General features: G+C 49.5%; 1 protein-coding gene across 1 annotated transcript in view; it reads left to right on the top strand.

Annotated features, from left to right (window-relative positions):
* The window catches only part of SLIT3 (slit guidance ligand 3), a 611,310-nt gene that overhangs the window by 490,544 nt on the left and 108,346 nt on the right, over positions 1-12,420 (top strand). The window contains exons 11-12 of the mRNA XM_004271979.2: positions 2,086-2,157; positions 6,088-6,159. Of these exons, the coding sequence (XP_004272027.2) occupies positions 2,086-2,157; positions 6,088-6,159 (144 nt within the window). The remainder of the gene's footprint in view (positions 1-2,085; positions 2,158-6,087; positions 6,160-12,420) is intronic.

Here is a 12,420-nt window from a genome sequence, read left to right on the forward strand (position 1 = left end):
TCAGACCCTCTGTGGGTGCATTTTAATAAACACCCTAGTGAGGTTTGAGAACCACTGGTCATCGAGGGCGACCCAAACACCAGAAGTCAGCTCTGGGACCACCTGAGCGTGGAGATGGGTGGGCACTGAAGCCTTCCCCAGTCTACCTTCCTGTCTAGGGCCACCACCTTCTGCACCCATCACGGTGAAATGGAAGGGAGACTGGAGATGCCAGCTCTGTACCCAAATCGCTGTGTCCAGTCACTTGTGGCTATAGGTCCTTTACCTGTGGCTGCTGTTCCCTTCCTGCAGAATGAAGAACTAAGATGAAGTGACCACCAGGGTCAGTTCCCAGCTAAACTATCACTTCTCCGGTCTCCATTCCCCAGCATCTCCAAATCGCGAGACATCTCACCTTGTCCTTAGAGACGGGTGCATCCAGGAGTCTAGCTCTGAACTAAAAATGAATTTGCCCCGACAAGGCTAAAGCAGAGGGCTTCCCCACTGGTCACAAAACCTCCTCTGACACGGCAGAGGGCCAAGGACCTTGAAGGGACATCACATTAAAAATGTCAGGAAAAAAAAAAAACACCAAAGAAATAAACCAATGAGGCTTTCTCACTAGTCTGATCCGAGCACCGACCCTGCACGCTTGCCTGAAATGCCTTGCTAGGCAGCCAGGCTGAGGGCTAGCAAGATTAGGATAATCCGGAGCATTTGCTTGTTAAGACCCTTATACAAAAGCAGAGCTCTGAAGAAAAGGCCAGTGTAAGCTGACTAGTTTGCGAGCACAATCTGTGGATTTGTTAGAGGCGATCTCGCCTGCTAAAGGGATAAGCTCGACAGCCGTGCCTAAGAAACCTTAACCTGTGGAGTATCTTTCAACTCGCAGGTCTTGGAAACAAGGAGGGAAGGGAGCAGAGGACTAGGCAAAGGTTGTTGGATGGCCCTTTTGAAGGATAGTAGAAGGAGGAGAGAAACAGGCAGAAGGACTGAGCTTAAGAGGCTGTGGGGCTGGGGCATCTGGCCTTGCTGGAGGCAACTGCTAAGGAATCTGCTTAGATGTTCTTGCTTCTCGATATTCCCTTCCCTCCTCCTTGTTGATCCTCCGAGACCCCAGCTCTCCCTCTTCTCCACAAAAGCAAAGACCCATTGATTTATTTTGGTAAAGAAAAGGAACCAGAGAGGTTCATTGTAGCTGGAAATTGGAGCATCTCCCCTTCCAGGGACAGGAACCCCGAGGCTGTCCCTGAGCTAATAACTCCTAAAGAGAAGTCTCCCTCTTCAGGAAAGTGTTGTTAGTGAGACAGGTGCTCAGAAACCCTGGGGTGCTGCAGAGTGAGCAGCCTCTGGGTCAGGGAGATTCTTCTGCGCCAACGAGGCCAGGTTAGCTGCCTTCTAACACACAGCATCCTTCTCGCTCACATTATCCCAAAGCCCTGATCATCATCGCCCTGGGCTTGTTCCCGTCTCACGAGGACCGCCAGCAACAAGCCCACATCTCAAAGCCATCCCATGAGAATCTCATGATGTCTTTACATCACCCGGCCTGGAAGATGCACTGAACCAGACAGAGACTTAAGTCACTGCTCAAAACCTCCATTCAGGTCAGGAAGGAAAAGTCACTGGGGAGGTGAAATGACTCAGGACTTCTGGGGACAAAAATAAGCATTTGCCAAGGCGTGAGGCAAGAAAGTGAGGCTTACGGGAACCTTGGGCTGTGTTTGGCCAAGGCCAGCTTTTGCTTTGTTTATGCTATAATTGCTCGGTTGTGAGACCTACGATGAGGCCCTAACCTAACTGGCTTCCATTTCCCACCTGCAAAGTGAAGGCTCGCGTGTGCATGGCCCTATGTCAAAGTCAAGGTGCCACGACTGAGCATTCTTTGAAAGCCAAGGAGAGTGGTACAAATACAGAGCATTTTATCATGCGGCAGTTGAACTGAATGATCCTTAAGCCCCTGCTCGCACACTCTGAATAAATAAATTGATTAAGTGATGAATTCATCCTCACCATTTTGCATACCTGAAATGCTTGGTCCACACTTTAGGGACGGCCATAGCACACCTTGAGCTATGTTCTCAGAGTCTCTGGTTAATTTTTCAGAGACATCAGCAAGAATCAGATCTCGGACATCGCTCCAGACGCCTTCCAGGGTCTGAAATCACTCACATCTCTGTAAGTGGGGAGCAAAGCGTGTAGGGTGTGGGTGGGAGCATGGGCGAGGGGGGCGGCCATATTTTTCAGGGGGTGTTTATCAAGGTTTTATGTTCCCTTACACACTTGTGTCAACCTGGTAAAAGAAACAAATATTTCTTCAGGGTAAATTGATCTTGGGGAATATTTCTACAAGCCCAAATGCATTCTTTTTATTGATTAAGTGCCCAGCAGCCTTCCTGGTTATTGGCTTCTAATTCAAACGCATCTTCTCCTCTAACCGCACTCCCATCCCACATGCCTAGGCAGTGCTGTCCGGGGAGGTGGAGGGAGAGAGTCGTAATGTATGATTATTACCATGTGCCCATTTTACCCGTGCGTGTGACCTTGTCAAGGAAGGAGCTCATTTTCTTCCTCTGATTTGAAGCCTTTTTCTCCAGACCAACCTCACGGCTATTGTCCTGAGAAAGCATTAACCCCATCCTATAAGCCTTTCTTTTCTTTGACTTTCAAACCCTAAAGCAGCCTAGTGGATGGAACCAAAGCTGTGCCCACCAGGGGCTCAGAGACCCTCAGGGGCAGCGAAGTACAGAGCTTTGTCCTGATTTCTGCCAGTGACTCGCCCTGTGGCACAGGGACTGTCACTTGAGTCTTCTGTGCACATTCCCTCACAGGCAAAATGGGGACGATGACACCTTTCCTGCCTGACACACATTCATGATTACAGTCCCAACAATCATTGGCAGTACTTACTGAGCACCTACTCTGTACCTGGTACTATTCTAGGAGGCTTGCAAGTTTCACCCTCACCATGACCTAAAATATAGGCTCTATCCTCTCCTGTCTTTAATGGTTGGAGAAATTGGGTGATCTAAGCTCCACACAGACAGAGGTTTTTATTTCTTTTGATCCTGGCTGAATCTCTGGCACCTCAAACAGTACCTGGCACGTAGTTATCGTGCCCAAAAAGATGTGTTGAATAAATAAACGTAACTTATCCAAAGTCCGCGGTAACAAGCGAGAGAGGCAGGATTTAGACCCAAGCAGTCTGACTCCAGAACCGTGCTCTTGGTCCCCATGCTATGCTGCCCTCCTGAGATAACATAAAAAGTATGAGATACAGCAAAGGTATCATCAGTTGATATTTTTTGTATTATTTGGTGACCTGCCCACCCGGGCAAGAGTGAGGATGCTCAGAGGCAAGCTGTCCATGCTTTGTCTCTCTGTGCAACCGGTTTGTTTAATGGATGAGTGGGCAGGTGACAAGACACACATTCTTCCCCCAGCTGGCCCTATCCCACTGGGAAGGGGCTGAAGACAGGGGAGTCTCTTGATTCAGTTGTCGCCTGCTGCTGGCGGAGTAAAGTAGTTTCATTTATCGGGTAGCACATCTGGCTGGGATATCACAGACAGGATTGTGTGTGAGATTAGTGTCTGCTTATTGTGCTGAAGATCACAGAGGAGAAGGGAGAGTGGCCATCTGCCACCGCGGTCCTATCCCTGGCCCCACCCTCCTGTTCCCCTTGTCTGCTGTCCCTCTGCTGGGATCTGGGAACAGTCTGAGGACAGTGAGACGCTTCCTGTCTTGCAGGAAAAGAAATTCAAAATCTGGTTGCCAAACAGGACATTGGCATGCCACTAGCCAATTCTGAAATATATCAGGGCATTGTTTAAGTGAAGCGCCTCTCACCCCCAATGCATGCGTTTAGCCATTCAGTAGATGCCTCCTGTGCACTGAGTAGCCTTATAGGCACTGAGAATGTGGCAGTGAACTGGACAGACAAGACCCTTGACATCATGGAGCTTTGAATACCAACACACCCAATCCAAAGTCAGGAATGGCCAACGGAAAGGGCAGGAAAGCCTTCACCCCAGACCTGTTCATTCTTTTTTTTTAAATTTATTTATTTTTGGCTGCACTGGGTCTTCGCTGCTGCGCGCGGGCTTTCTCTAGTTCCGGTGAACGGGGGCTACTTTTTGTTGCGGTGCGCGGGCTTCTCATTGCGGTGACTTCTCTTGTTGCGGAGCACGGGCTCCAGTAGTTGTGTCACGTAGGCTCAGTAGTTGTGACTCGCGGGCTCTAGAGCACAGGCTCAGTAGTTGTGGCTCACGGGCTTAGTTGCTCCACGGCATGTGGGATCTTCCCGGACCAGGGCTCGAACCCGTGTCCCCTGCAGTGGCAGGCGGATTCTTAACCACTGTGCTACCAGGAGAGCCCAGAGCTGTTCATTCTTTCAACAGATATTTATTGTGTTAGATCCTGTTCAGATTTCGACTCTAGGGACCCAGCCATGAGCAAGCCACATGATGTCACCACATACAGAACCTATACTCAAGGGGGCCAGTGCGGGAGGCACAGAAAATGTTTAAAATAAATAAATGTATAAGTAATATGACATGACGTAATGAAAAGGGATGAAGAAATAAAAATAGAGTGACAGGTGGTAGAAAATGTTGACTAAGATATTCAAGAGAAGCTTCCCAAGGATGAGGTGTTTGAGCCCAGATCTGAAAGGTGGGAAGGAAAGTCAAGGAGAGATCTGGGGATAAAGCCAGACAGGTCTACACCCAGGTGCCCCGAGGTGGACCCACAGCCCACGTCAGCCTGCCGGAGAGTAGTTTTGACCCGCTGAAGCTTAGAGACGCCCCATACGGACACATGATTTGAGGAACCCCTCCCCCCCCGCCAGCCCCGTTGTCCCTCCGGCTTCTGCTACGCTGCAGGTTCTAACATCAGCGAACAGACAGTGACACGACTGCATTTGGCACAGTGAGCAGTGGGACATTAATAATATGAATTACAAATGCAAGCCTGAGCCATTGTGCTGACTTTTATTTAGCCGTTAGTTTGTTGAAACATTCATGAAACACACCCGCAGGCTGAGCGGGAGGCTCACTCTTCACTCCTGGTGGCGTCTGGAAGATGGGGAGTTGGGTTTATCGCTCCCATTGACCGTTTCCTCATCCTAATATTTGGCCTCCTCGATGACACATCACAGCCTGAATTTGCAATCTGAGTGGGGATCGAATCCTGCGTTCATTCAAGGCACTCCAGAGCTCGAGAGGGAATTTTTTTTTTTAATTCTTCTTAGCTAAGTTCCCTCCATCTCGGAGGAGGCTGGACCCAAGAGACAGCAAAGTCTGTGCCATGGATGAGAGCAGAGAGAGGCCAGCAGTGTCTTCGGGGGAGGCAGACCCAGTACACTTCTTCCCCAAGCCTCACGGATCACCAGAGACCAGCCCTTGAATAGGACACCCAGTGTGAGGGACTCTGTAGGCTGGAAGAGAGAAGGGTAAAAGAATTCTGAGTTCCTTAGCTCTTGGAGCTCAGGGGATAGGGAAAAAGGCTGTAATGTAGAAGCTGCTGGTACCGCGATAACAATTCCTTGCTCCCTAGTTTTTCCTAAGAGCCAGTCCTTGACTCAGCAGTCCCTGAGCCATCTGGATAGGAGGCCAGATACCCAAAGCCCTGTCTAGATGGATGATAAAGGACTCAGCTCAGGAATTCCTAGGATGCAACAGGATATTAAAAGGAAACATTCTATATAGGCTGGGCTCAGCCTGATCAATACCCATTGAAGACCAGAAAACACAGGGCCGGCCAGCTTCCCACACATCTTATTTACTGCTGGGGTGTGAGTCATATTAGCAGCTCTGGGAGTCACCACAAAGCGATTGCGTCTTCCTATTGTGGGTGATTTATTGAGCTGGGCTGCCCAGGGGTAGAACAGGCTGGAGCCCATTTCTCCTCGCCTCCCGGACAGCCTGCCCCTGCAGCCCCCCCAGTGGCGCTAGCCCACTGTCTCACTGGGGAGGAGAAGGTGAGGCAGGCTGGGGAAGCCAGTGCTCTGAGATGCCCCCCAGAGCGGGCCAAGCTGGTGGCCTCCTCCTTGAAGGAGTTCCAGTGGCCTTTCATCCGCAGTGACCGCTGTCCTCTCTGCTCTTTTCCAGGGTGCTCTATGGGAACAAGATCACCGAGATTGCCAAGGGATTGTTTGACGGGCTGGTGTCCCTACAGCTGCTGTGAGTAGGAACTTTGTCACTAATCGTGTCTCTGGAACTATTTGCAGGCTCTTTCCTGCAAACTTTGAGCCGTGCTCCGTAGAGTTCTTCTTTTGACTTTATGCCCATTAAAAGAAAAAAAAAAACATTTTTTTTTGAGTTGTCCACCCCGTACCTCCATCACCTCTTCTTGGCGGAAGGAGAGCCAGGGAGTTGGCAGAGGAAGCCTAAGGTCCATGTAAACGAGCTATAGATGATACAGCTCGGGAGCCTGGCCCAGGTATGAATCACTAACCTCAGGCTTGAGGGGCTAGAAATTAAGCCAGAGGTGAATCCTACGAAGGGAAGCATGGGGCAGGGGTGTGCTCGGAACTTAGGGAACTAAAATATTCATACACCGTATTCCAATACGAAAGCTGAAACAGAGCTGCCGGTAGACATGAGACCTTGAAGAAGGGTAGGGGTGGGGCAGTGAAATAATTAGAGAAGGAGCATGATCGATCACTGCTGTGACTCTATCTGGGTAAGATGTGGCTGAGATGGGAAGCGTTTATTTAATTTAAAGGAAGATTTGTTGCCTCAAATTTTAAGCTCTGGGATTATTTATTTGCATTTGTTTCATTGTGGTCATTTGAGCTTAAATGTTTGAAGGAGATAAATGAACTCTGATGTGGAGAGGCCCGGAAAGGAATTCAGCTCATCCTGTATTTTAAGATTTTATGACTGGGGGAGAATTATCTCTGGTTTGTGATCAGGTAGCCATAGTTTCTACACGCATGTACTATGGGTGTGGGGAGTGTGTGTGTGTGTGTGTGTGTACGTGTGCGCGCGTGCATGTCCATGTCTGCTCAGGGACCATCACGATTCCTATTAGTATTAGGAATTGATCTTGAGTATCCTGTGAGCAATGGAAGATACCAAGTTTCAGAGAGGGAGATGACTTGTCCTCAGTCACACAGCAAAATAGGTGTGGAAGCTGGAGTAGAGCTTATGTGGTCCTGTGGCTCAGAAGCCTCCCGGACCTCTGAATAGCACAAGACGTATGTTCCCAGCGGCGTGCATCTGAGTACAGATGAACGTGTGTGCGCACGCGTGCACATTTGTATGCGTGCCATTGTAAAACCACCTCTAAGTCACAGGCAGGAAGGAAGGGGCCTGGGGCCTCCCTGCTCCCGTGGGCCGTTACGTGAAGCTCCATTATGAGCTTGCGCACCATGTAGTCAAGTTGTGGCTCCGGATGGGTGGGCGGCCAGGAGCAATGGTGAATAGAAGAAGGTTGGCAACGCATCTCACGTGGTGACATCCAAAGAAAAAGGAAGTGAGACTTTTCCTTTAGCCTTTTCTTCTCGCATTTACTCCCTACCCTTCCCATGTCCTGTTAAGACTCAGCCCTGGACAGAGTCTCCTAAGACAATATAAGAATGTGAATCATGTCCAGATGAGACGCCCAGCTGGTTTCCAGGCAGCACATCCATCACAGCGATAGTCAGGTTTGTTTCAATGAAGCCGAAAGCAAGAGAAAGAAAATTCTGTTCTTTTTCTCTGCATCCCACCCATCCAGCCCTTCACACCTCTGTCTCCGTGTCTATCTCACTCTCTGTGTCTCTATGTACCTACCTACTAGTGTTCAAAGGTTGCAGCCCTTGGTGGGCCTTTGTTAGAATAACATGCCAGGGCTCTGCAGGGAGCTGGGGGGTTCACAGATGGTATTCTTTGCTTGTAGCAAAGAAACTGTAAGTTATAACTGCCACTATAAGGCCAGTTAACTGTAGCTATTAATCCCTTCCAAGAAGAGTAACAATAGCATGGCCTAGAGTTAGATTTGGAGGTGGTGCCTTTCACTGGGCTGGAGTGAATATCCTTTTACAGTCTGTGTTTTGACCGCAGAAAGCTCTATGCCCTTGCATGCATTAAGGAGAAATGTAGCATGCGTCAAAGTGCCTAGCACAGTGCAGGGCATGTAGCAAAGATTCCATAAATGCATGTTTTGAGAGTCCGCCTGCCGATGCAGGGGGCGTGGGTTCGTGCCCCGGTCCGGGAAGATTCCCACATGCCGCGGAGCGGCTGGGTCCGTGAGCCATGGCCGCTGAGCCTGCGCGTCCGGAGCCTGTGGTCCACAACGGGAGAGGCTACAACAGTGAGAGGCCCACATACCGCAAAAAATACATAAATAAATAAAATAAAAATTAAAAAAAAGGAAATGTATCCCAGCTCCAAGCTGACAGCAGTCGTGAGATGACTGGAGTTAACAGGACTTTGCATGGACAGGGAAGGCAACTCTGGTTGAGTATCACCATTTTGAGCAGAGGGAGTTGAGTAGCTGGGAGTAAAGACAAAGCATCCCCCCTTCTCTCGAGACCGAGAGTTGACACAACTCAGGCCACCTCACTTTCCAGAAAGAACCAGCAACTGTAGCCGTCATTGGGCTTTGACCTGCTGTTGAGCAGTTAGAAAGCAGGTCCTGATTAGATCTAATTTAGCGTTCAGCCCGCGGTAGATTGGATTTCTCCTTGTTAGACTGGAGACACTCCGATAAGAAGGCTCTGATTAGAATACCCTGCTAGTCTGGGAAATTTCCTGTCCTTTGACTCGAAGACTTTTTGCAAGAGGTTTGTGTTTTTTTCTTCTCTCTCCATCTCTCAAGGTATGGGTGCATCGCAAAGCCAAGCTGTCTCTGCCACCCAAAATGATCTTGGATGTTTCCTTTCTGGCCCTTGTCATGATGCTACCAGGAGTAAAGCAGGTGCATTGCAGTTGGTTGTCCTGACTGCCCATCTCCCCTTTCCCTGTTTCTCTAAACTTTTCAGCTCTTCCACCACACTTGCCCAGCCTGTTCTGTACCCAGCCCTCCTGGGTCATTCTCTTGCCCTGTTTATTCGGGCAGATGGCCAATGCTGATAGGAGAATGTCTCAGCCTTCAGAGTTTCTCAGAGGCTGCAGCAAATGGGTCTCCATGGACAAGCTTCAGCAGTCCTGGGAAGGACCCCCAAACCCCTATCCTCTTGGTGTCAGCCTCACAAGAGTCACCTCCTTTAGTTGGACTTCCAAAATCTTCAGGGCTTCCAGGACAGCCTCTCACCCAGCTGGTATGGAAACCTGTCCCACGCACCCTGGGACAAATCCTACTGCTCTTTTGCTGATAAGTTTCTGTGATAAGTTTTCTCAGTGTAGTTAGAAGGTTAGGAAGCTCTTTCTTATACTAAACCTCAGTAATGGCTTTTGGGAAACTCAGAAAAGGCTATTCTCATATTCTTCAAGTGTTTGAAAATAGCTAGTATGTCTCCCTGTAATTAATCCTAAACAGGTTCAGTTCCTGCAGACTTTCATTGTATAAACACACATTTGTTATCAGTAACAACCCTTATGATCTTCGGGGGATGCAAGGGAGCCTGTCAGTTTCCTTCCTTAAAACAGGCTACTGGAACACGAGTCAGGTGCCCAGTAGGGCAAGAAGTGTGTTTAGAGACTCCCTCCTAAACTGCAGAGAACTGAAATTTCCCACACAGAGACATCTCAGAATCCAAGGTTAGGACCAGACATGCCACTGGGCATGCGCGCCCAAATCTGATCACCCGAGAAGTGACCTGTCCTCTTCTCCCAGGCTCCGTCCACGCCCTTCCTCACCAGAAACAGAGTGAAAGCTTAGCTGTTCGCCGTTCCCCTGCCCACCCTGGCTCCTGGGTTTCTAGGATGTGAGTGGAGATGATGATCCTGAGTGTGCAGCCAGCCAGAGTGCCCCCAGATATGTCACCTTGCAGCTCAGGGGTCAGTCCTCCCCAAGGCAAGGAAAGCAAGCAGTCAGCGTGTCTCCGGAGCCATCACTTTCCCCTCTGATGGGCAGCAGTAAGCTGCGTCGTTACAGCTCCCCCGGGGGATCGGCACATGCAGTTAGTACTCATTGATTGCACGGCATATGCACGGAAGAGGGATTCAAGTGGGGCAGGCAGTCATTTGAGGTGGAAGCTTTCGTGTAAATGCTGGCTCCGGTCGATGTTAAACCTGCTCCGGGAGGTCTTAACCAAACCAGACTGTCTTAGGGCTGGAATAAGTTAAGACAGCCTAGCACCTGTTGTTTGATTTTCTTGGAAGGCAGACAAGACCACTGGAGCATCTTGGAGTTTTCCAAGCAACATGCCAGTTACAGGGCAGTGAGCAAAACTCCGCTCCCTATAGCTCACTTTCCCTTATCGGCTGTTTTGCAAGTACAACTACTGCTGCTGATGACAACAGCTACCATTTATTGAATACTTAATATGTTCCAGAACCTGTGCTAAGCAATTTCATATACACTATCTCATCTAACCTTTACAACCATACTAAGAGAAAGGTATTGTTCAGAGGCCCATTTTATAGATGTAGAAACTGAGCAACTGACGGGTTAAGTCACTTGGCCATTGTCTCTCAGCACGTAAGTGATGGAGCGTTGGAACCCAAGCAGTCTGAATCTGGAGTCCACACCAGAGATATCTGTTTCTGACGCAGTCATGGGCCAACCTGCAGAGCTAGTTTTGTGATACACGAAACAAGAATTCCTCACTGGCTCAAGCCAAGGAGGGAGTACTGTGGAACTGCTGCTTTATCAGCTCCTCTTGTTAAGCTTCAGTCTAAATCACAGACCCCTGTCTCCCATGGAACTTCCTCTGGTTGACTGTCCTCACCCCACTAAAGTTCGAGCTGAGCCCTGTAAGAGGGCAATCAAAAAACCGCTTGTTCTTGGCTTCCCCGGTGGCGCACTGGTTGAGAGTCCGCCTGCCGATGCAGGGGACACGGGTTCGTGCCCCGGTCCGGGAAGATCCCACATGCCACGGAGCGGCTGGGCCCGTGAGCCGTGGCCGCTGAGCCTGCGCGTCCGGAGCCTGTGCTCCACAACGGGAGAGGCCACAACAGTGAGAGGCCCGTGTACCGCAAAAAAAAAAAAAAGAAGCTGCTTGTTCTTAAAGACTGGGTTGAGGTGAGATGATGAGAATTCTCCCCAGCAGTAGAAGCAGACTTCCTTTGTGATGCATTTTTGAGGGAGGAATTCTTCCCTCTCTTGTGTACCTGGAACTTCCTAAGGAAAGCTCTTGAGGGGACTTAAATTCTGGAATCATTCCATGCTTTGGTCATTGAGTGAATGGTTTATCCCTCTTAAAGGACTGATTAGTAACCAGGTAGCAGTCAGATAGGCAAGTTCTACTCTAGTAGCTGTTGGGGAGGGAAGGGGCAGGCCAGGTCACACTAGGTGAGGCCCTCGATCTCCTGAGAGCAGGTGATGGCCCCTTCATCCGGTCTCTCAGAAGTTCAGCTTCCCTCTGATTACCTTAGGAGGTCCCCGTTGCTTGCACCCTCTTCCTCGTGCCCTCCTATATCTGTGAATTCAAAGGAGGTCCTATTTTTCAGACAGGCCACCCTGTTGCTGCACTTCAGTTTGAGTCACCATGACAACCCACAGCCCATGACCAGCAGTGCAGTCATTATCAGGAGAGAAGAAGGCGTCATCATTGCCCCCAGGGACTTGGAGGGCTCCTCTTGTTTCTTTGAGTGTTTAGCATGGCGTGGCCCACAGCACCCATTCACGGGCTCAGAGAAGATTCTGGGCGGGGTCAGAAGTCCTTGACCTCGTGGCACCAGATGTCACCAGGTTCTTCCCCATGTCCAGCCTCAGGAGGTTGCCAAAGGTCAAAATAAATCCCCCGTATTTCATATGGGAAAGATAATAGCATGTTTGTTCTAAGGCAAGAGAGTGGTCCTTATTACAATTAGTAGATAAAGAATTTCAGGGTGGCAGAGGGTTAATTCTAAAGAATTTTTTTAAAAGAGAAAGACACAATAATGACAGGGGTTAACTCTAAATCCTGCAGCTTAATCAGAGGTCCAGAATGGCTCCCCTAAGTGGCATCCTCACTAATAGTTAATGCCAGTGCTTAATAGTGGGAAATACTTGCAGGGATACACAGAGGACTTTTTTTGATAACAGAGAGCCTTTGTAACCCATTCCTGAAAAATGATTCCCCTACAGGAGGAGCCAGAGAAAGGGTTATGCCATGGGGTTGTTGGTACATCTTTCCCTTCCTACGGATGCATCTGAGTGTTTACGAAACAGAAACTGACCCGCCCCACCCCACCCACCCCACCCCCCCGCCAGTGTCACTTTAAGAAAAGGAGGCTCCATGAAGTCCCCGCCTGGCGGGGAGCCTGGGCCCATCTTCCTATCCCGTGATCTTTCCCGGAAGGGCTTCAGGTATTCTGCAGGAAGGGGCTGCTGCGCTCTTTCTTGACACGTTTTCTGAGAAGACCTTGTAC

Source organism: Orcinus orca, chromosome 3 (assembly GCF_937001465.1).
Source record: "Orcinus orca chromosome 3, mOrcOrc1.1, whole genome shotgun sequence".
In the NCBI taxonomy this organism is placed as follows: domain Eukaryota; kingdom Metazoa; phylum Chordata; class Mammalia; order Artiodactyla; family Delphinidae; genus Orcinus; species Orcinus orca.